The sequence below is a fragment of the Balaenoptera ricei genome, chromosome 5 (genome assembly GCF_028023285.1).
Source record: "Balaenoptera ricei isolate mBalRic1 chromosome 5, mBalRic1.hap2, whole genome shotgun sequence".
Taxonomy (NCBI): Eukaryota; Metazoa; Chordata; class Mammalia; order Artiodactyla; family Balaenopteridae; genus Balaenoptera; species Balaenoptera ricei.
In genome coordinates this window covers 92374939-92400514 of record NC_082643.1, presented here as the reverse complement: position 1 = coordinate 92400514, position 25576 = coordinate 92374939, and the positions used below count along the sequence as shown (strand labels likewise).

General features: G+C 38.8%; 1 protein-coding gene across 4 annotated transcripts in view; it reads right to left on the bottom strand.

Moving 5' to 3' along the window:
- The window catches only part of PPARGC1A (PPARG coactivator 1 alpha), a 112228-nt gene extending 87221 nt beyond the window's left edge, over positions 1-25007 (bottom strand). Inside the window, exons 1-2 of one of the 4 annotated variants that reach the window (XM_059923255.1) lie at positions 24921-25007; positions 6804-6983 (exon numbers count right to left, since the gene is read on the bottom strand). In XM_059923255.1, the coding sequence (XP_059779238.1) occupies positions 6804-6983; positions 24921-24938 (198 nt within the window). In that variant the 5' untranslated portion in view covers positions 24939-25007. Of the gene's footprint in view, positions 1-6803; positions 6984-10942; positions 11162-11930; positions 12073-24920 lie in introns of those variants that run through there. The other 3 variants (XM_059923254.1, XM_059923256.1, XM_059923253.1) reach the window with 3 other exon arrangements.
- Between the last annotated feature and the right edge of the window lie 569 nt (positions 25008-25576).

The window sequence follows — 25576 nt, the reverse complement described above, 5'->3', positions numbered from 1 at the left end:
CATTGCGCCACTTTTTCCTGATTCCTCCCCAAGTTTTCCTCCTTGTGAATGTGGGTCTCCACTTTCCTGGCTCCAAAGATATCCAGGTGGAGTAAATTTTATTTCAATGACCCACTGGAGAGTCCAGGAGGTAGGAAAAGCCCAAGATATGTCCATAAAATGTCTCACCTCCTTCTTGGAGTGCCAAGAGTATCGAAATAGTTGGTCTCTATCCCCAAAACACAAACTAGTACCTTCTACAATCATTATGCCCAATTACACATATGGATTCTCACTTTCCAAATTGCAAATGCCTAAGAACTGGATTGACTTCCCTGAAAAACAGCAGCCGACCTCATCTTTTGTAACCACAACTTACACTAACAAAAGCAACCATCAGGAAAGTTAGTGGTGAAGGATGTCATTTAACCGGCATCCTTTGACTTACTATTTATTAGTAGGGATTGATGCCAATAGACATAGCCCCATGGGTCAGAGCTCCTGAGCCATATTTTTCCAGTGGTCAGCATAATGGCAAGGCGGAAACAGGGTGATAAACCAGATGTTCCCAAGATAAGGCAGATGTTATCAAGACAAGAAGTCTAAACGGTCTTTAACTGAGGTGTGTAGAGAAACACACACACACACACACACACACACACACGTGAACACTACTCAGTCTCCCAGCTGGATAAGCCTACAGTAGAGGTTGAAAATAAAGCAGCACACAGGCTGGGTCAGATTGTTGCTTCCTGATTTGTGACTCTCCAAGATGAACATCTAACTGATTTATACCCAGAATTTGAAATTTTGTGGTAGGCTACAAATGCAAAGATAAGTACAACATAAATTTTTAAAATACTCCATAAGTCTCCAGGAGTTTCAACATTCTTCAATGTTCTTATGTTACAGCCAATTATCTCCCCACTTAAATGGCTATTATTTTCTTACTTGAAGTCTATATTCTCCCTAAGCGTCATTACCAAGTGTGGCAAAAATCTGGTTGTGGGCCGTAAATTGAATTTAAATGACAAACATTTATTGATTGCAAATTGGAGATTCCAGAAATCTTCAAGAAATGATTATTGTAAATGAATTCGGTCTCTCCACATAACAAAGGAGAATTTATTCTCCTGATGATTAAATTAAGGGGAGGTGGTTTGGACACACATTTTTTTTCTCTGTTTGTTTTATTAAAATCCCAAGAGGTGTGCCATTCATAGAAAAGTCTGCCTGACCTCAGGCACAGTCAGAAGCAGGAATTCATTACCATGGAAGGCTACAGAATTTCCTCCAAGGAGACAACTGAGAAAAAGCAGACACCACGTGAATTTGTGGATTGGGTTAAATCTGTTCTGCCCTTGACGCAGCAGGGAGATGGGAGCCCCTTTGTAAAATGACTCACAGTCTAAGAAAGTGCTTCAGCTCCTAAAGGTGAGCAGAAACTTAACCAGATAGATACCCATGAAGTTCCAATTCCCTTTGGAATATTTTTGAGTTAGTCTGCTTTGCCACCTCCCTCCCTAACCTAACTCATATTTATCAGGACTGATGGAATTTTCCTTTGAGGTGCTTCAAATTTTGTTCCCTGGACGCCATCCCCTCTGCTGTCACCTTGTCCCTTCCCTGCACCTGCATCGCATGGGGTTTGGAATGCAACAGAGCCTGCTGTCAGATTTCCTCTACTTTCTTCTTGTCCATAGCTCTTAGAACGATCAGAACGATCACCCTTAAATACCATCTCTGTCACATTGCTCTCCTGCTAAAAATCTTCAGTGGCACCCTAATTCCTATCGTGTAAACACTTGCAACTGGGTCCTCAGGGCCTGGCATAATTTTGTACCCACCCTAAATCCAGACTAACCTATCTTACTCCTGTGCTCCCATTAATACATTTTTCACTTTGAGTAAACCAAGCTCTTTACCTTCATAATCCGTCTATGAAAAGACTTCACTCTTATTCTCTTATTAACCTGGGTGATGTTATTCTTGCTGATTCCCTCCTTAGCTAGGATACATACATATACACACACACACACGTACATATATACATGTATACTTGAATACACACAGTCTTGCAATATTTGCCAATTGCTAATATATATATAATATAACTCCATGCATATAACTATACATGTGCACATATACATGGATGTAGATAGTGTTACGTTGTTCTCCAATTACTGATATATATGAACATGTACATATATCTGTATATTTGTATACATAGTCTTCCATTATTTGCTAATGGTTTCCGATTTCACCCTCCCAAACTAGATTTAAAGTCCTTTAGGGGAAATAGATCTATTGGAGCTTTATATGTAATTTTCACATTAGCTAACGCAGTTCACACCATCAATAAATATATGATGGTTAACTCATTCATGAGGTTGCAATTATTTACTGAGTACACACTTTCTCCTGCTTTCTAAGAAAACATCTAGAAAAACATCAGTGACCAAGACAAGCTGGTTCCCTGCTCCCAAAATGCTCACAGCCTTTTGAATAGCCAAGATCTGTTGTTTTTAACTCCTTCATAAGTATATAATATATGCCCATTGTAGAAAAAAATTAGAATACAACTGAAAGTCGAAGGAAAAAATGTAAAATCATCTATATTCCCACTATAATGATCGAATATTCTTGAAAGCTTCCATCCACCATTCCCTGGTGGCATATAGCAGGACACCTTACAGACAGATAGCAGGAAACCACCTTTTTTCTTTTACAAAAGTTCACAGTATCAGACCTTCCTGCAAGTTTCAGTAATTACCCAACGTGAATGCTGGCCACAGATTAGAGACCTTCCCTCCCCATTAGCAAAGGCAGCCTTCAGTACGTATTATGAGCAATGACCTAGAGAGAGCTACATTCTCACTCTCCATGTACTAAAGAACCCCAAGTAGCTGCATTCAGAAGTTAACAGACCACCAAATGAAAGATGCCCATTCAGTGGAATCAAGGAGGCATCAAAGCAGAGGTTAAAATAAAGCAGAGACAAGGTGGCCCACAATGTCCCAGAAGAGCCAATGTGCTATTTAACCTAACCCATGCCACCCATCTTTACAACACTGCCATGCTTTAAAAGTACTTCTTTATTCTCCTCCTTCAAACAATGCACAAAGCGACAGAGAGAAGGAAGTTGTGTTGCAATATTCTGAAACATAAATCTTGCTACCAGCCGGTCCAGGGACAGCATCCTGTTTTCCTGACACATGGATAAGATAAACTGGCTGCTGCACCTATAGGCCTCGTGTCCTGTTTTGCTAAGTGGCTTCTGAATCATACGTGGTCACCTGCATTTACACATCCGAACATAGGTTGTGCAAGCAGATATTGCTGTTTGTGTGCCCAGTTACTCAACCAACATGCACAACTACGCGTCAGCTCACTCTCCTCCCACTCAGGAATTCACTGTTTCCCAAATTGGGACATTCAATTCCATTCTTTTTTTTCTTCTTCTTCTTAAGTTATTCAACACATAAAAATCAAACTAAGATTCAAATTATGGAAGAGGTCAAAGGAAGAAATTTCTATTTATTCCCAACGTTTAAACATTCTGCAATACTAAACGTAACTCTAAATACCCGCTTTCTTCCCGCTTTGATGAGAATTCAGAAATCCTGTGGCCAGTGTCCAGCAGTGTCATCAATGTGATACTTGAGTCAGGGAAAAGTGTTGAACTGCTCGGTGCCTTATTTTATTCTGGGAATCCAAGGTAGATAATGCTTGTTATTGGCAGATCAGAGGTGGCAGAGACCGTGACTGTTGGGCTTGCTCAAGTACAAGGCCTTCACAAATGTGATGAGGCAGGGTTTTGAGAATTGGAGGAGAACAAGGGAGCACAGGTGAAAGTCCGCTGTGAGAGGTTTAAAGTCACAGGCGCTGGGAAATGCCTTTGGGGTAATGCCGCTTTGGTAGAAGCAATGTGCAAAGCTGTAGCCATTCAAGGGTTACTCTGTTGCCTATGGAGCTTCTTCACAGGGGAAGACACAATTTTAGAATTCCACCTATGCTCAAAACACACTTTTTTCTTCGTTATAGAAAAGATGTCTGAGTTTAACGCTAGAGGGCAAAGAGTAGAGGCATCTTTTCTGTATGCAAATGCTGAGGAAGCTGCTTCTGTGTGTAACAGTATTGAGTATTGCCACATTTGGCCTTGCCCTTGGCATCGACAAAGAAGAATGGATTTCGTGACATCAGAGAAAACTGTTATGGGGACTTATTGATACAGTCACTTTTGCTGTCTGCCACTAAGAGAATTCCTGACATATCAGTCCTGGGGCCCTGGGCATCTCGATAATTTTATATGGCTTCTAAGTCTTCATATCCTGTATCTTAACTCTATTTTCTCTCTCGGAAATCTGACGGATTCATCTTTAGTGTTTTCTAAAAATTGTGGCGACTTTTTTTTTTAAACAGGGTTTCTTCACCTCAGCACTATGGTCACTTGGGGCCAAATGATTCTTTGCTGTGGGGAGCTGTCCTGTGCATTATAGGATGTTAAACAGCATCTCTGGTCTCTACCTACTAAATACCAGCAGCACCTCTCTGCCTCCTGTCCTAAAAAATCAAACATCCCGCCAAACAATGCGAAATATCCCCAGGCAGGCAAAATTGCCTTCAGTTGAGAACCACTGGTTTAAAATGAACTGATGAGAGATTAAATGAAATAAACCTTGTGTTTAGAGTGTTGAAAACAATTCTACCAGTAGTAGAAAGTTATATAGGAAAACAAAAGGGGTGTCTTTGTGTAGATTAAGCATCTATAGATATATAACTAGTTGCCAAACCAAGTCTCCCGGAAGTGTAAATGAGAAGTACCTCATGCAGGTGCCACGACATGAAATACAGGGACACCAGCCATGAAAAAAAGGTGTATTTTTTGCAACCAGCCCACAAGGGAGGCCTTGACTACCACGCCATTGCCCCAACCACCTTTTAGTTTTTCCCTAACCATCTTCTACAAAATGCATGGCATTCATCCAATGTGAAATAGTCGATTTTTAGATAAGAGGTCTATGGAGATGGACATTTTTAAAAGTACTGTTTACTTAATGCAGCATGACTTAAAATGGGCCTGTAACCTGACAAGTGTACTGAATGAGGAATGTTCAATTTACCAGTTCGAACCAGCCAAGTCCTCACATGAACTTTCTGAGACCCGGCTGAGAAGCCTGGGAAAGTATAACTAACCACAAACCCTCAGTGTTTCCTCCACCTGATTCCTTCTCCCCAGCCTTCACTCCATTACCTTAAGCACTCTTCTAAGACCCACTTAATGCTCCAGACATATTATAAAATCTTAGCGGTCAACAGAATCTGCAGCCACCTCAGCTCACCAGCTATATACCTGCTTCCATGTCAACCAACACTGAAAGGAAAGATTCTGTTCTATTTTTAAATATATTGAGCAAAGAAGCAGCTTGGTATGTAAAGGATGGCTGTCACCCAAATTCACTGTTATTCTATTTTTAATCAAGGATAATAGACTTTGAAGTCAGATACATCTGGGGTTCAAATCCCACGTCTTTGTCAACTGTGTGATTTTGGGAAAATCACTTAGCCTCTCTGAAACTCACTGTCTGCATATGTAAAATGGGAATGATAATAATAGTACCTAAACAGTAGGTTGTTTTGAGGGATGAGTGCGATGACATACATAAAGCAAAAGTGTGCTAAAATGTTGGCCGTTTTGTTATTACTATTACTCTTATGAACATACTATATTCATCATTCACCCACTATTCACGAAGCACTTATTCAACACCTTCTGTGTGCTGGAAAAACTCAGTAAATATTGTAAAATGGGTTTTCTTAATGACTCAATAAACATTTATTCAGTGCCTTTTATGTGCTGGGTGCTGGAAAAACTCAATAAATATTGTAAAATTGGCTTTCTTAATGACTCGAGATTTCAACCAAACAACACTGAAGTATAAGAAATGTCTCTGCTGGTGGATAAAAAATACATTTAAAGTGCTTTGTATGGAACCTGGCACATGGTAGATAGAAAATGTTACATGATAATGGTGGTGCTGGTGGTGGTGATATTGAAAACTAGTTGATTTGATAATCTTTACTCAATTCACTTGCCAGAGTTTGTCCCTCTAAGAAACCATTTATTTTCAAGTAAATGAGTACTGATCTTGTAAGAAAGAACTTCTTTTCTCAAAGTAACTGTTTAATAGATGCAGATTAACATTCTTTATTACAGGGTAGGCTTCTAATAAAGAGTCTAGAGTCTGGGAGGTAATTCTCACTACTGAAAAGTAAATTAATTTTGACTAATTTATAAGTAAATATCAGAGTAGTTGGGCTTAGTAGTTGGGCTTAGAAGTTCCCATAATATAAAGAAATCAGAGGTACGATTATAAATATGATAATGATAGTAAAAAAAAAAAAACTGCTCACTTACTTTGTAAAATAATTAAAGGTAGACCTCACCCCTTGGTTAAAAAGAAATGTATTCTTTTACATTTTACATTAGTTTACAGTAGGCATCACTTTCTGTGGGAAATAGACAGGAATAAACAGGTGTAGACGTTTGTTCTTCTTTGTCATTTATTCTTTCACAATCCCTTAGTATTTCAACACAGTTTGATGCACTCTATTGTGGGTCCTTAGGGCCTTAATTCTCAAAAAAAAAAAAAATTTGTCTTACAAAATTGTTTTTCCACAAAATAGGAAGTGCCTAAGTATGATAAAAAGTCTTCTGGTGACAGCAAAGTAAGAATTCATTATGCTTTCAGGCCAATAATCATGTTAGTGTGGCATAAGCCAAGTTCAATGAGAAATTAATTTTCACCAAGGGCTGTTCTTACCTCAAATATGTTTGAAGGCTCATTGTTGTACTGATTGGATATTATTTCTGACTGGTCACTGCACCACTTGAGTCCACCCAGAAAGCTGTCCGTATCCAAGTCGTTCACGTCTAGTTCAGAAAGGTCAAGTTCAGGAAGATCTGGGCAAAGAGGCTGGTCTTCACCAACCAGAGCAGCACACTGCAGGGGGCAGGGGAGGAAAGAAAAAAGCTTTCATTAACTGCAGGAATTTATTAAACTGCAATAGCATGTGATAGGAATTAAGCCTGGTTAATTCAACGACACCACCAAAGCTGGTTTCCAGGGTTTTAGTCCCCAGAATAAACATCCTAAATTCTTTACCTCACTTTGCTCCCAAAGGATACTTTGCCAGAACCATTCCATCCCAAATTCTACCTCCAAATCCATAGTAAATGCCATGCTTCCATGAAGCCTCCTCTGATTCGTCCAGTTAGAAATCAACTTAGATTTGTTGGTACCTCTTTGATAGTAAGCACTTACCAAGTTTCAAATTGTTTTCTGGTTAACTATATGTAAAATTTCACTCTACTCTTAGAGTATAAGCCCTTTGAGGGAAAGATACAAATTTGATTTCACCTTGCAATTGCATCACACATACGAGAGACAAAATAAACGATTACTAAATGAGAGAAAAAAAAAAAAAAAAGAACTATACCAGGAAAACTTTCTCCATTTACTCTCTCTTTAACCATTATAATCCATATAATTCATTTAGCAACTAATGATGCAACGTCCTTTAACGTGTCTATAGTTCTCTTGAACTGTTATTTAAATCTTTTACTTTTCATGAGCTTCTGAACTTCTCAAACAGGTCAAAAATAAATCCATTGAGATGAAGGACAAAAATCATATTTTTTATGATCTTTGGTATCTTTCGCTATGTGTAACTTGCAGGTCTTGTGTGTTGGTGTGTGCGTCTGTGTATATGTGTATACCATTGGGATCACCTGAAGTCTGAAAAGAAAAACCACTCTAGCACACCACAACTATGTTTTTGTTCATCATTTATATATTCCTAAACTATGCTCTAAGTGAATTCAAAAGAACAATTCTTTATTTGGAGTTTTAAAAATGATTTCAATACATTGAGAGGCTTAAAATACCCTCTACCGTGACTGGGCTGCTTGTCACCTCCTTGCATAGAGTAAGTGGCCTGTTAACTCTCCTGCACTGTGGCTTTCTGAGGAAAGTGGACCCGCTTCCTAAGGTGGGCTTCTGACCTCGAACTGGCTATCTGACTGCTGATTCATCACTGCCAATTGTGAAGAACCCTGCAGAAACTTCCTTTTGAAGGGATCTGGTGATGCCAGAGCCATAAGGACTTTATCTATCTGCAAGCCGAGGGGTCTCAATTGAAAGGCACACTCTCTGAGGTGGTCCCCTCACGGCCCTCCCTCCCAAGGCCAGGAGAGACACTGGGGAGTTCTTCCCATCCAGGCAGCAGTTGGGCATGAAGCTAAAGATACTGCTTGACATTCAGATTTTGAATAAAATGAGTTCTACGCAGATTTTTTTTCTCAAGCACCTCTGTCATCCCTGGCAGGCTACATTACACGGGTCATATGCAGCAGCATGATCGTAAGCACCACGCTGAGAAGTAGGTACTGGGTAATGGAGTCAGCAGTTGGTAAGGAGAGGCTGGGAGAAGCCTGAAAATTCCTGCACTTCCTCCCTAAGACCACTGGGCCCCACGGAGATCGCAAATTGCAGGCACAAAGGTAATGCCAAGAAAGGGCAACCCCCTTCATCTCAACTCTTTCCTTATCATTTTATTGGTCTTTCTCTTTTATTATTGGAGCTAGCCCAAAGTTACAGATCCGTATACTTGACTAGATTGATAAGTAAGCGGAGGCTGGGCTGAAGAGAAGATTTTGTTCTGGGACAGTGTTTGGATTTTGTTACAGGCACAACACTTCCCAGTCTCCACACTTGCCCACTGCTTGTCCTCCAAACACAAACACACACACCCACACCCACACACAGTTAACTCTTCCACAACACGACCAATTCAGAGACAAGGGGAGAACTTTTTCGCTGGTGCAAAACCCACTAGGATTAGGGGAGAGTCCTTAAAATAAAAAGCGTAAACAACAAAAAAGAAAAATAAGTTCGACAACGTAGGATCTCTACATCTGGCTTAAATTCCTTTTGTGGAGAGCATACTCTAGAACCCGTGTTTGGGAATGCTGATACCAACTGGGGGACAACTTCTTGCTGTCTCTCTCTTTAACAGCCCTCTCGAGGCATGATTTCTTCAAAACCCTTTAACCTTTCAGAAATATGTATTTTTCAGTAACTTTTGAAAACCATTAAAAAGATCAGATCAATGTTTTGTATTTTACTCTGCTGTAATTCACATATTTCTTTCCTTTCCTCTCTCTGTCTGCCTCTCTCATTTTTGCTTTTCTGTTATCATTGAAAAATGTGCATGTGCTCTTGCCAATGCTGACGTGCTAATAAAATCAGGGCTTCTGAACGTGGCATTATCCTGATAATCTAAAACACATTAGTGGTAGCAAGTGTTCCTGTTATTAATTTATATTTGGCCTTTGGATGATGCCAGACTTAACAGTCCGAGCCCTGGAACTGTCCCCATCTGACACTCTGATATTTACTGCTTCCCTATACATCTGTAACAGGTGTGCTTTATTGCAATTACGGAGATACATTCTACTGCCTCTTTGCAACTATGACAGCTATTTCACAACCATAGCCTTAATTTTATAATAAGATTTAAGAGGATAAAGCAGTCACTAAACACAAAAGGCTAATTATTGTACGTTATTTCACCCCAACAGACTTTTCTCTTAGTTGAAGAGCAGACAATAAATTAGCTTAACTGCACTGATGATAATGAAACATTATAATTAAGTATAATTCTCCATTAACCTTTTGGAGGTTTTTGTGCCATTGATGGTAAATTTTAAAGGGAGAGAGAGAAGAAAGAGTGGACTTGGTCACATTAATTACATTAATGAAAAAAGAATCTTACTTCTTAAAAAAAAAATTAGGACAGGGGATAAGGGGCAGGGCAGGGGTCAGTAAAGAATGACAGTCTTAGTAGAGTGTATGTCATCGGAACTGTCTCTATCAATCTTGGTAAGCTTATTGGACATCACCTTCATTAAACTGGGAAACACCAGGGACTCGGAGTAGCTATAGTGATGGAGGCCTTTATTAACCAATGTACTGTCCCGTCATTATGTGCAAAAGGGCATAATACGTTTTAGGATGACAGCAAACATTAATGATTCAAAAAATGAAAGCGGCCTACGCTACCTGCTGCTCGTAATATTTGAGCCTGGCGGAGGTGATTCCCAGGGCTGCCACCACCGAGGTTGGGCTGCTAGCAGCCTGCTGCCTCCAGCGCAACAGAGAAGCGACTGGCCCGTCTCAGCTGACCGACAACTCAATCCACGGCTGGACAATTAGCCCGAGACCTCACCTCCTTAAGAACAAAATTAAAAAGCCGCTGTTCTAAACGGTTCTGACGCTTATTTGAAAATGACTGCAGGAATGCCAATGAGGAAAATAAATCTTCCCTATTTCCATGTGATCTAGTTCTTCAATCAACTCCTAGCAGCATCAGGAAGAATACATGATGCAAAAATGAAACTACAGCAGCTGAGACCCACAGTGCCAGCCAGACAACCACCCACAGGATACTCCAGCTACTCGAAGACAATTAGGACTTTGAAGCCACTTAGATCCCTGACTCGTAATAGCTGCAGGACGTATGAATTATCCATAACTCTTCCACCTTACCAAGAAATCACAACAAGATAAGAACAGTTACAATCCGCAAATATGTATCTGCCAAGGCAAGAGAGGGCAAACGGAGCCAGCATTTGCAAGCCCAGCGAAGAGTTAAGAATCCAGGGCATGCCTCACTAGAGAGGAAAAATGCATTCACAGACGGCCTTGGCCAAATTATTTTCACTTTAGATGTGTATCGCAGCACCACATGGACATCTTATTTAATCAAATCACGTGTAGCCCTTGATCCTCCCCTTACCCTACGTGCCCCCAGCTTCCCAGAGGAAGCTCTCCCAGCCCTTTGCCAGATTCATTGTTAGCCGCTCAGATCCTCCCTGCAATTCAATTCGGGTCCATCTCACCAGAGTCCACAGAAAGTTTTGCTTGTTTCCCAAGTTGGCCAAACTTTCCGAGAACATTCCATTGTGTTGAATGCGAACATGCCGCGGTCCTCCGTCCCCCCCGCTAGTCACTCTAGACTCCAGAGATTACGAGGAAACCGGCTCGCTTTTCTTCCCCCCCTGTATGAATTGTAGCCAGCAGAGACTGTGGAATTGATGTATTGCCATCTATTTTTACACAAGCAGCGAGCAGCTCCACACACAGTCCTGCATAAACTCTATTCTCTCTCCGGCTTCAGGCAGCTCTCCGTGGTACAGAGAGATTTAACCATTGGCTTCCCTGCCACTGACGCTGATGGAAAACCTTGCACCGTGAGGCTTTTTTTTTTTTTTTTTTTTTCTTTGCTGGCCAAAGCTTTCAACCACAGAGGAGTTTTAAAAGAATCAGCTTTGTTGTTTTGTGTTCTGTGGGAAAAGCAATCTAAAATAGCCCAGCAGGATTATTTAGGATTTTGTGAGTTCTCTGATGAACAGAGAGAGAAGAAGAAAAAAATCCAGACTAGAGTCAAAACTGACTAGATTTGAGCCCATCTATTTTAATATTTTTATCTTCATCTTATTATAAATAGAAATGGCATTTTTCCAACCAGGCCACTAAACACCACTGGAAAGACTTCAGCTTCTGATTCATATCAATATCTTAGGGCATAAATATTGCATATGAGTAGAAACAGAGCCAAAGGCACATGGAAAGAGTTTCTAACTGCAACAGATCCTGATGACAGCAGCTAAGCTTTGATTTGTTCACGGTATCTCAGAGCCACCTTAAAATAGCAAACTTATTGGAGTTAAGATAAGATTGAGATTCCCTTCCCAAAGCTCCTGCCCGGGCTACTTTGCTGCCTCCTCTCCTCGCCCAAGCCCAAGCCCTTCCCCCTCTTACAAGCATAATTGCATTGCGAGGGAAGCTTCCGCCCTGGCTGCAGTGCTGAGTCCAGCCCCACCTCACCTCGATGTCACTCCATACAGAGTCCTGGTTGCACATGTCCCACGCCATCCAGCTCCTGAATGACGCCAGTCAAGCTGTTTCAACTCCAATCCACAGGGACACAGAGCACACACTCATGCAGGCAACCAGCCCCTTACTGAGAGTGAACTGAAGGCACCTGTCTTACTACAGTCCCCAGTCACATGACAAAGCTATTAAAAAGTAGGCTGGGCTGTCACTCACCCAGCCTCCCTTCTCCTGTGCTGCTAGCTGCTCAAACTCGTGACGTCACTCAAAGGCAGCCCTCTGCCTCAGTGAAGTAACGCTTAAAAAAAAAAAAAAAAAAAAAAAAAAACGGAAAGAAAGAAAGGAAACACTTGGACTTTTGGAGCATCATGCTGTGACTAAAGCCAGCTTTGAATGCCACCGACTCTAAATGGAGCCTTGGCCATATAATAACTAAAATCCCCTGCAATCTTTTTTTAATTTATTTTCCTTCCAAAACAAGCAAGTGGCAAAGCTCTCTGTTTCATGACAGAGTAACTACATTCTTAGCTAAAATGTGGACTCCCTCAGGACTCAGATTTGAAGACATCCAAGTGGACTTGGTTTGGGACTAAAGCAAGATCTTATCACATGATGGATTTTTATGAGACATTTTCTACTTGGGGGAAGTGTTTGAAAACAGAGAATGGGGCATGCTTTCTTTCTTTTTTTCTTTTTTTTTTTTGCTTATTTAATCAACAAAACAGCCTGTATTTGTTAAGGTATAAACAAACTCCTCCACCCAGAAATCTGCTGTCCCTGTGGCAGTAGGGAACACCAGCTCCCGAGAAGTGTTACTGCAGTTTACTTTGTTCCATATAAGGAGAACAAGCAACAAAATACCACCCTTTCAGGGTCCTTCTAATTATTTCCATTTCTCTCATAGGCTCTCAGAAAACAAGTGTTAGTAAAGACATTCGCTGCCGCTTTGCCCAGATCAGCTTAGTTTCCCGGCTACCTTTTTTTTTTTTTTTCATACATGTAGCATTTCCTCTGCAACTGCCTTAGGGTGCCTTTTTGAATAAACACTGGATTCCAACCCTAGTACCCTGGGTTGTGCAGTTTGCCTTTGAGATCAAGAATGTCCATGGAGTAAGGGAAAAATACCAACATGCTATTAGCAGAAATATTCATTTCTTGAGCTTTTTCATTTTTTGAATTTTTCAGCTTCTAGCCTGAGACAATGAGGGCTAATGCAGGTTCAACTGTTTTATGATGACACTACATATTGAATCCATAACAAACTCAAGGTACTAGACAACGCCAGAAAACACTTCCCATAACACCACAGAGGTCGGATTTAACCCTTCCAAGTTCCAGAGTGATGTTCACGTGGATACATATTTGTGAATATACATGTTTTTATAAAATTTTAAACCCCATTTATTTTAAAAATCAACTCAATCTTTTACTTGATAATTACTCATCTGAAAAAAAAATTCCCCAGGGATCTAAAAATGATTCTAAAGCACTATTCATTTACTCTCCTATTCTACTAGGTTTAATGTAATGAATTTGCTATTGTCCATCCCTTTATCAGGAAAAAAATGGTGATTTGCTCTAAATATAAAGTAGCTCAAACATTAAAGTGAAAGAAAAAACAAACCAAAAAACATCAGACTGTTTCTTCTTTCAGATCACATCTATTTTAAGAAATTTGTCTACCCTGAGATCTGCAACAAGTTGCTAGTATATTCCTGAATAATGTGATGAAATTGACAGTTTGTCATTACTGGACGTAAAACGATGGCCAAAAGCTTTGACGTTTTAAGTTAGCTGAATACATTTCACTGGCACATTTTCCCTCTTACAAATAGCGGAAAATTACCATAGTTTTAATTTTCCAAATCAAGAAAGAACAGGAAAATACAACCTCGGGAAGGCTTTTATACGTGCAATTAGTGGCATTACTCTGCACTCCCCACAAAGAAACACTAATTTTCTTCACAATTATATTCTGATTTAATGTAAAACTACAGTAAATTATTAAAATGCAGGGCAAAGGTCATTGGCTCTGTGCTCAACACAGTCAACTGTGAAATAATATTGGTCACTTGACCAAGAAGAGTTGATGTTTATTCACTATTATCAGGTGATCCCTGTGTTGTGATAATTCTCTGATACTTTTGTGTTCATTGAACACTAGGCATCCATTATATTTATGTGAATACATATATATTTTTTAATCCTATCTTTTAGAGATGTTCTTTACACTGGAACATTCTGTATTATTGTTTTTGATATTTAACCTGTTCATATTATGTTATCGGGGTTTTCTTGTTTGTCTTTTTGCCGCCTAATTCCACTTTTTCTTAATCAAATCAGCACATCCACTGAAAGCAAAGGTGGTTTTATATATACATACTTTTTTCTTTTTCTTACCATCACGAAGAGGGTTAGTTAGGAGTCAAAACATTGAAATGATTTATAAACTCCAGCATACTGTAATTTTTCCCTCAGATTTCTATTATTGTACACATAAAAATTTAAATAGATTCTTGGGGAAAATTAGAGTACCTTCCACTGTTGTTTTTTTGGTCTCAAAATTACAACTCTAATGAGAGGGATACTTTAGAGGTCTTCTTATAACTTGGTTAATTAGCTCTTCAGATTAAACTTTCTCTTCTGTCCAGTTTTTCTTTTCTCAGGAGTACATAAAGTGTTAGTTGTTCACCAACCTTGGTCTTTCCTGGTTTCCCAGGATGTTTCTATATTTGATTCCTCCTCTGCCTTGACTGTTTCTCTTCCTTTCTCCCTGCAGCCCTCATTTCATCCCTTCATCAACTCTGCCTCCAAGATTTCCAAATGTTTGGTTTCAATCAACAGTGATCTATTGAAACCTTACTGTGTCCACAGCAATGTATTGCAAAGGCTGCTAAGAAGGCATATGTCATGAACACAAGGGAACTTACTTACAATTTGGGAGGATGACAGACCTTAAAAACACAGAGTAATCTGATATGAAAAAAACATTGCTATTTTGCTCAATATCCAATTCTTTTCTTCCTTAAAATACACCCTTTCTAGGTACAAGGTCCTTTCACTAACCATTAAATTCACACCCAAATCAACCCCATTTTGTCTCAACAATAGAAGGAGGTATTTATTAACATCTGTTGAGTGCTCATAATGTTCCATATCTACACAGAGCCTGGATTCCACCCCAATGGAATTTCTCCCCTCAGTAGTTCGGTTATTGTTCCCCAAGACTCCAACATTGGTGGAGGCAAGAGTATCTATCCTTAAAGTCGATAAGAGAGAAATTAAACCTTCAAGAGAAGAATTCAATTCTATGAAAAAAATTTGACAAAGTACATAACGTTTGAGTTTCCTTCCCCTCTCCTGCCCCAGATTGCAAGGCTTTTGCTGCCCTGCCTATTTCAGACATCTGCCAGTTATAAAAAATAAACACCATCAAACCCAAATACCCAAGTAGACAACAGCAGAGACTACTGGTTTTGATCTCATTATTGAACATAGGTGGGAACTCAGAAGTGAAGAGCTACTAGTATAAATATCTTTTTGCTCATTTGTTTTTCTAAGCTTACAATAAACTACATGAGAATAAATTTAAGGCTAAAAGTTTTCAAAGAAGAAAAATGGGGAAGAAAATATACAGCAGAGCTTACAAGGGCTAGACACTGAAATTAGCATTTTAGATACCACACTTCAATCAATTTAGTCCTCAAAACTACCCAATAAAGATGATCTGTGTACCCATTTTATAACTGAGAAAAATAAGACAGAGCCAGGATTTAGATAACAGCTGAAAAGAGCATACAGATCTCTGAAAACCCTTCTAGGAAGAACTAAAGTTTCATAATAAGAATAATATTCATTCCCAAATCAAAAGCACAGCAAAGTCCCCCGAGGCAACTTTATAACCTAGAGACTGTCTATGTAGCTGGAAACCAGCATTCCTGGGAATGCTGCCTGCATAGAAAGGAAAGGGATCTGCCTAGAATGGCTAATATTTTTAAAGTTAATCATTGATAACAGGCATTCAATTGCTGGCTTTTAATTCCTAGAGGGGCTAACTGACCCTGAAACCCCACATCAGTCTGAGCACGTGCTCTGAGCCCCTGAGACGTGTTTGAAGCTGCTGCTGTGCGGGGCACAGAAGTTGGTAGCAGGGCAGGGTATAACAAAGGCCTCTAGCCTATAACCACTCTAAAATGAAGTCTTATTTTACACAAAATCACCATGGTGATGTCACTGTGAACTGAGCATATTTGGAAAACAGAGGAAAATCAGTAGTCGGCTTTAATGCCTCCTAGCATTTGTTTATTTATTTTTTTATCTTCTAATAAACTAAACAACTTCAGCAACCTCTCTCTCATCTCCAGTGAAACCTTCTGCAGACCAGCTCTATGCAACTGAGCCTGTATTTTAACGTGGATCTCAAAATCTGCTCTTGGCATTTTTCACATTAAAATAAAAAATAATGTGCAAATTAATCCAAATTGCAATCAATTGGACTAATCTAAACATAAGGCAAGAAGTATGCTTATTAGGCCCACAGATAAGAGATAATAAAAGGATGGTTAAAATCTGATTTTGTCTGATGCTTAACTCTGTTGTATTTGTGCATTTATAGACATTTTCATTTACCTTAATTATTTCAGGTTAATTCATTTATAATGCAGCGAGTTATTGACTATTTAAACAAGAAATGTTCAATAGGATTATTTAGCATTTTTTTTTTACTGAAACTGAAAATAAAGCACATCATATCTTATTAAATTTGTTATTATTTAAAATTTTAAAGTCCTATCGAACCTCAATAACATAATTCACTTGGTAAGACAGATATTTTATCCCCTAACTGAAGTTACTGAGGGCCAGAGAAACCTCAGGTACACAAATTATTAAATTGGAAAAAAACTGTTAGTCAAACAGTTCCCCCTGTTTGGTACTTATTTCTAGAGCTGGGGTCCTAATGAGCTTAACTTTTCTTGATTGTAGAGAAAAAATTGTATTTTCAACTATTGTTGAAATGGAAGAATTAAATAAGTGAGGTGTTTTTTTTTTTTTCTTTTTCTTTTTTTCAATCCCACCAGGTAAGATTCAGATGGGTTTTAGTTATTTTGCTTTTGTTTCTGTTGTGGATTTCTCCAGTGCTTTGGTATTTGAATTTTACTCTAGCAGAGTGAATATATGTCCTAAAAATGTGAGGATGTAGAAAGGAAATAAATTCTCATCTTAGGAAGCAATTAGCTTAAGGTCTAGCTAAATTTTGTGATGCCTTATATAAACTCTTACTTTTTTTGCTAGCCCAAGTAAACACAAGATTTTTGAGGAAATATTCTTAATCAAGAAGACCACTTCTAAGACTGACCTCCACGTAGCAGCTCAATCAAAAACAGATGTCAAATACTACTGGTCAGATTATAAATGAGTACAAAGTTTTCTAGAGGACAAGCAGGCAGTATGTGTCAAAAATGTTAAAAATGGGCATCCGCATAGATCCAGAAATTCTACTTCTAGAAGTTCATCTTAAGGAAATAACAGGGGGATATGTGCAAAGATTTTTAGTGTGAAGATAGTCAATGCTACATAATTTACATTATTGAAAACTTGAAAGCAGTGTAAATGTCCAACAGTAATGGCCTAGCAAAATAAATAATGGAACACTATATATATATAAACTCATATATATTCACACACATACATTCATTATGTATATATATTCAATGCTATCATTAAAAACTGTTGTGAAATACATTAATGGCATAATGAGAAAATGTTCAAAATATATTAAGGTTTAAAATTTTATGTTTGAAAAAACTATAATCACAACAAATTTACATATAAATATACACTCAGAAAGATAGAAGAGCTAAGAGGATAAGGAGAAAATATAACAAGGTGTTAATAGTGGCCGATGACATAAGTTCTTTTAAATTTGTGTGTGTGTGGGGGGGGTATATGTGCCTTTCTGTAATTTTTTAATTTTCTATGCTAAATATGTATAACTTTTATATTCAGAAGAAGAATAAAAACTATTCATTTTTAAAAGAAATATAGAGATTCAGACTTATAACTGTGCCTTCTTAACATACAGGGAATGTAGCAAATAGAAATAGCCCCTGACATCCAATATAAGTCTCAACATTCATCATATATTTAAAAGAAAGCCATTTCTGTATATGAAATCGAGTCTAACAGCCACTCCACTCAGGATGCAAAGCTGAGAGAAGTTACTACCTGGAACCCTGAGAAACCTCTGAGCCCCGACTTATAGGGATAGGAAAGCTATCCACTATTAGCTTGCCTCAGAGGTGGGCCCAGACCTCTGACACCCAGATGCCACAGCCATCTTCACTTTGTTTCTCAAGTTGAAATTCATCAATTAAGTGAAACAAACATTCCATTCTAAAATGCGATTATCCTTGGTAGGGTTAAGGGAATTTCAGTTATTTATACAAAAGCATCTATTTGTTAATCATATTTTTTATTCCCTTCTAGCATCTAATGGAGCTCAGAAGCACAAACCAAGAAAAAAAAAAAGTAAATGCTTTCAGAATGTTATGACTAAAGTATTGAGAAAATTTCTCAAGAAGGGATTGTTACTGACTAGGGAATAGGAAGGGGCAGTTCTAGAAGGAAGAAGGGAAGAGGTGCTGGAGATGTGGCTTCTACTGGAGACCACGGAAATTGACTGGATGGGGAAAATGCAGTCCACGTTTCAAACCAATGACTTGCAAGTGAACTTCTGGACCACAATCTGTTCCAAAACGGGGAGCCACCTGTGTAAATAGTGTCATGCTGCAGCCCTGTTCTTGGGCAAGAAGCTCATTCTGGGTTCTCCGAATGTCACATGAGACCTTGACCCACCTCCTTTCCCCTGGAAGGCTGACTATCTCCGCAGGAATGGAAGCTGTATTATGAGCCTCTTCGACTTAGCATCCTTGCAGTTTCATGGGTCTTTCCTGCAAATCACTCTTCCTACACTTGGGTGATCATTATTTTGACCATTAAGAATTCTCATGAGAAGATGGTTGACGGGGCTGGAACCAAGGCCAAGTTCATGAGTTATCAAGTGATTACATGAGGCTCAAGTCTTCCTGATAAGTAGAGTGACTTTGTGGATCTTGATTTAGCCCAAAAGAGAAGGACAAGGATGGTAGGAAGGACATGGGTCCTGCAATTCAACTTTGGGCGGTTCACTTAATGATTCTGAGCCTCAGTTTCCTTATCTATCAACAGAGATGGCCGGATTCAACTATATCTAAGATCCCTGTCAACTCTCAAACGCAATGCTGTATCTGCCTTGACAGACGCAGGCAACCTGGGAAGACTTCTCTGCATGCGGTGAATCCAAATGTTTCATTGTACAAAGGCACTAGAAATCAGGGAGGGTGTGCAGGAAAGGTATCCGGTGCTCAACTTTGCTGAAAAACCACACAGCTTCATCACTTTCATAGCAATATGGATATTTAACTTCCTAACCATTGCAGAAAAAGAATAGATGAGAACTGGTAAAACATAATACTTTCATGAATATTGGCTGTAAGAAGACCAGCTTCTACAGACCTGGATTTCTTACAAAGCCCAGGTCATTGCCCCAGAGAAACAGCAAGTTTTCATCTTGTTTATCATTAATTCTATTAAATGGTACAAGTCACGTAGAAGATCAAGTCCCTGCTTGCATGGTAAGGATGAAAAACACACAGCTGATATGATAGTGACTATTCACTTCTGCCTGCATATAGATGCAGTTTCACATACTAACATGTGATTTGCTTTTACAACAGGTAAGAAATGATGTTACCCAGAGAGAGAAGATAGAAAAGAGGATGGATCTGAAATTCAGGGTTTTGTAAATAGGAATAAGGTCTAGGGAAATACGAGCTTAGAGTAACGCTTTTGCCTCCTAATACCAGAGCACTCCCCCCGTTAAATAAAAAGCTCATGGTATTGGGTAAAAGAAGACCTTACCTTTTTTTTTTTTTGTAATTTGAGAAGGATCATCTGAGATACTACTTTAGGGTATGGAGGCAGAAAAGAAGGACAAATGCCTAACATGGGTTATCTTGGCATTATTAGCAAATATATTAAACCAATGCTGTATCACAAGATATATGGTTGATGCATCACTGGGAGTTATCGAGTTTTCCTGTTTAGCTGTGTTCTTTGTACATATGACCCTATTTATCAGGAGGAAGATCTGTGCTTCAGAGCCAAATAATATCACCAACTTAGAGACCTTCCTTTAGCGCTGAATGAATAGCTCAGCTGCAGCCACACTAGATTCCCTAATAGGACATTTGGAGAGGGAGCCCTGGTAACAATGGAGTAAGCAAAGTAAGACCAGGTGAATGATAAACCTCAGTAAGGACAAAGCCTTGACAGACCACCAGCTCAAACAGTGCAGGACACTCCAGCAGTACACTCTAGCAGGACAGATTTAACTTCCTGTTTTCTTGCACCCAGAAAAAAGAAACAACAAGAAAGCTAACATAAGAAAGCTTGATTTCTGGGCCTGTGAAACAGTCTCCAAAAGGCAGTTTACAAGTTTCCCTTTTCAGCAGTCCAAAGGCTTGATTATTCTTTAAAGAGCCCAGGTTGTACTTTGCCCCAAGCAGATGATCAGAAAGGATTCTTTTCCTACCTCTTTTCAAAACAAAAATCTCTGACAACTCCTGAGGTGTAACTTCCTACCATCCATCTTAGTACATCCATTTCCATGTAGGGTACCTAAAAATAGGCCACACCTAACCTTTTGCACAGCCATACAAAGCTACTTAGTGGGAACTCCAACTATTCAATCTCCTGTGGGTATTTTCAGACTGTGCCCTTTTTGTCTTCCCTATTGTATTACCTTATGTTGAATATTGCGTAAAAACACAGAACAAGAGAGGTTTGCTGGGAGATACCTTACACTGCAACTGTTAAGGCTCCATATTTGAGCTTTGTGATTTTGTTTTAGACTGAATCAAATGAAACTGTGGTTAATAACGTTCTTAAAAAAGCAATTTAAATAATAATGTTCAATAAACTTATTAATTCCACTGACAATATTATGGTTGTTGAGGTTCTTACACTTCAAAAGTATAGCCAAGTACATCAATGAGAATGAATAAACTTCTAGTACACATCAAAATGTACATAATTTCCACAAACATAATGTGAAGCAAAAGAAGCCACACACACCAAAAAAGTACATACCTACTTACGCTAGTCATTATACAAATAAGTACAGAAACAGATATACCTAATTTATGCAGCCAGAAGTCAGGACAGAGGTTGCCTTTGGTAGTGGTTGGAGGCTGGAAGGGGCTCCCGAAAGCTAGTTATGGTTTATTTCTTGTTGGCAGTGCTAGTTCCATGGGTCTGTTCAGTTAGTAAAAGTTCATGGAACTGAACCCTTATGATATATGCACTTTTTGGTATTCATATCATATGTCAATAAAAAGTCTAAAAAGCATAGAGAAGAAAGAGAAAGAAGTCTTTCTATACTCCCAAGTTTTAAAGTTTGCTACCTTTCTGTTAAAAAAAAATATTCTGAATGTTCAATTTATCTCAAAAATCCAGAAATTACATAGACAATCAGAAGTGTAGTAGGAATCAAGGGACCCGATGTGTAGGTTTGTTTGTTGACCTTGGACAAAGCCATTTCACCTTTCTAGATCTATCTTCTATCAAAAGATGGGCTAGGATTAGATATCTCTGAATGTATTTCCTAAATGAGTGAAGTGAAGGAAACTTCCAACTCTATACCTTTAGCATTTTGCCCTTGGTTTAAAATTTGTTATTGAAGGGGGTCATTGACTTGGTGTGAAAACAATGGTCCCCTTCTGTGAGAACATAACCTTTGGGGTCAGTCAGCGCAGATGCGCCACTGGGTATCTACCTGTGTGATCCCAAGCAAGTTACCTAAACTATCAGACCTCTCATTCTTAGCTGTGAAAATGGCAACATAAATACCTACTTTACATGATTGGTGCTAGGGTTAAATGAGATGTATACAAGCCCAGTGCCTAGCATATAATAAGTACCCAGTAATGATACCTGTCATTCACATACCAATACTTAAAACTCTTTGAACATCAAACACCAGTAGAATAAATACATAGGTTTGCTTTTTGCCTGGCTTCCCCATCTAAAAAAAGTCCTAAAAGCAAAGCAGAGCAGACTTCCTTTTGAAGTCTTACATTAAGCCAACTCTCTATGAGTGTACACACAGAATCATCACCTAAGCTGTGGGGATGCCAAGTGCCTGTACCTGAGGAAGGGAAAACCAGCCTCATACCAGTCCTGACCTGTCTCTACCTCTAAAGAGACCGGAAGGAGCAAGTGCAGAGAACAGTTTTTGTTTCCATGTTGCTGTCCACAAAAGTGATCTGAGCCAAAAGTCTTTCAAGAGTTTCTCTGTTAAGAAACAAGACATCCATATGGTGCCTGAAAACTGACAAGATACCATGAGTTTGCAAATTCGAGAAGATCCGCCAAATAGCAAATCGTGTTTTAAAATGATGGTATCTATGGGGTAAAAGTGGAAAACAAAGCCGCAGGAGCAAAACAATTCAATATAAAGTCAATTTTGCCACCAGTGGTCCATTAACTAAATTGTCTTAGCATTCACACTTTTCTCGAATTTGTGATCAATCATACAATTACTTTTTAAATTGATAAAGTGACATAAAGGGTATGTGATGTTTTGTTTTAGATAGTTGAGGTATTTTTTTTATTTCAAGTAATTTTTCTGTGGAAGGATATCCATATACATTAAAAAAACTGTGTTGGCATATATATTTAAAAAGTTGGCATATACATTAAAGTATATACATTGGCATATACATTAAAAAACTGTTGTCCAATGCAGCAGCCACTACCCACCTATGGCTACTGAGCATTTGAAATGTGTCTAGTCAAACTTGAGATGTGCTGTCAAGGCAAAATATACAGAGGATTTCAAAGTCTTAAGTGTGAAAAATTGAATGGAGGATATTAATAATTTATAGTGATGACATGTTGATATAATATTTTGGACATATTGGGAAAAATAAAAGATTTTATTAAAATTAAACTTACCTTTTCTAAATGTGGCTACTAGAAAATTCCAAATTATATATGTGATGTACATAATGTTCCTATTTGACAGTGGCGGCCTGAAGTTTTGCACTCACTCTCAAGTAAGTGATATCATAGATGCAAATAAAATGAAAGAATACAGAATCAGGGAATTTCAGAAGAAAAGGGGTATTAGAGCAGGGCCCCAGCAGTACACAACTCCAGGGCCATCACTCCCATCCCCGTCAGTGAACAGTGATCCTTGGACCTTTACCGTATTCTCGCACAGCCCTGTATTAAATGTTGTATAATCCACCTCCTTACATAATCAGGAAGTCCTTCTACAATATCCCTGAGGCAACCCCATATTATCTTTTCAACACCTTCCAAACCTTTTCAAACATATACGTAATAACGCGATGGAAATTTATAAAGTGAGGTCTAACCGGTACTCCAGATTGGGAGCGGGGGGTGTGGATAGAAAATAGAGCTGATCATATTATAAAACTCGAACAGGCTGCAGGAGAAGGCCAGAGCAGCACAAAGTATGCAAGGTCTGAGGGATGAATATGCAAGGTTCTCAAGAAGACTGTTCTCTTCCTGGGGACTAGAGGCATTTTTCAGAGGGTAACATTCACTTGAATCACAAATGCACCCGCCTCTCTCTTCCAAGGGAGAAAAGCCCGTTGTTGCATCTGTAATGTAGCTTTAGTTTTTGGTGCCAGAAATGATTCAGTAAACACAGTTATGTTATGGTACACTATTCGTATTCAGCACTCAAATTAATCTCAAGGCAGTGCTGGCATGAATTCAATTTGATGCCTGTGCTTAGGATTTCACATAGGTGCCTTCATCCAATTCTTCTTCGCAACTAATAAAATCTTAATTCATGGTAATATGTTTATTTCTAGTTCAGTTCACATTAAGGAGTGCAGTACTTTACAGAAAACTAATTAATATCAATCATATATTATAACATTTTTAATGTTTCAGAGGAAAATCTTACACTAGGGGAAAGATTAGATGAACCGGGGGTCTTAACCTATCCTATTACTCTATTTCTAGAATTTGAGAAAAAGGTACCAAACATCACTTAAAATATTAATTTAATTGAAGGTGTGCATCATGGGAAGTCTGGGAATTAAGAAACCTCGTTCTTATCCCTAATAGGACATCGATTTGATGTGGCCCAAGAATGTAATTTACACTCTCAGAAACTCTGTTTTCCACCTATTTTGTGTAACCACCATATAATTTGCAAGTTGGTAAAGACAGTCAAATTCAGATGTGTGACACTATTAAAATAATGAACTTCACTAATAGCATGCCTTCTGCAATTGTTGGTAACAATTCTATTTTTATGTAATGTTTGAGTAATGTTAATAGCATCATATTTTCTGGGATTGAACATATAGCCAGCTGGATAGTACAAGCGTGAGTCCTTGACTACGACAGAAATGGTGCCCCCTGGAGTTGTGCAATACAGTGGCCCTCCATTGCCTTAAGGAACTATGTTTAAAAGGCCTAATTCTCCCCTAGGTACAAAGGACTGGAGCAGTGGTTATACAACTCCTGAACATCTTAAAAAATAATAATAATAATTCAATAGATGCCTTGAAATTGCATGGTCATACTATCCAGCCTTTCCAAATCAGGCATTAGGCATTCATTCATTCTATAACAATTTCCCCACACTGACATGCTATAAGCAAAAAATAAAGTTAAATAAATAAATAAAAATTAAAAAGATAGGCACATCCTATTCTTTTTTTTTTTTTTTTGCCTCTTTAACAATCTACACATAAAACCTCCAAATCTGAGATAGACAGATAGATATAGATAGATAGATATCTATATATGTATTTTTTAAATCCTGATAAGTAGAAAGAAAACAAAAGCCAAGACACCAGAAGGAGTCTGGGGGCAGAGATCATGCCTCCTGATACTCACATTCAGAATCGAGTCCATAAATGATAACCCCCAAGATGCGTGTCATTCATTTTACTGCAGTGTAAATACTTGCATGGCAAGTTGAGGGAACACTCACGATGGGGGCTCACACACACTACTTTTTAATTCACAAGGGCATGGTGACGTGGGAGGGCACCTCGGAGTCACTGCTCAATGAACTCCACAATAGGGCACAAATCTGAAACCCAATCTTAGCCTGATATGGACGTAAGAGCAAATATATACAGTATCATGTGCTTTCCAACAGCCCTGTGTCTCGAGGGAGCTCTCTGACATCAGCAGTTGAGACAGGTGGTTCCCTTTCCAACTGTGGAAAATAAAACCCCATTGCAGAGGCACTAAGTAAATATAGCTGTACTGTAATTTTTCTTTGGTGCACTCTCCCTGTGATTTCTGTCCTGTGATGATACTTTATCGAAGGAACCCATCCAGGGCATCCTTCCATGCTAAACACTGATTAAACATTGGCAAACGGGCTGAAATTGGCATTCAAGACACTGGTAGAGGATTCTGTTTTGCTGCTCTGGTTGGAGAGTTCTCCTCCTCTCGTTGTCAAGTGGCTGCCTAAACCTCTGCTGGAATATGTCCCTGTTACTAATACAGCCCAACAAAATGACAGACAAGAGTCAGACCAT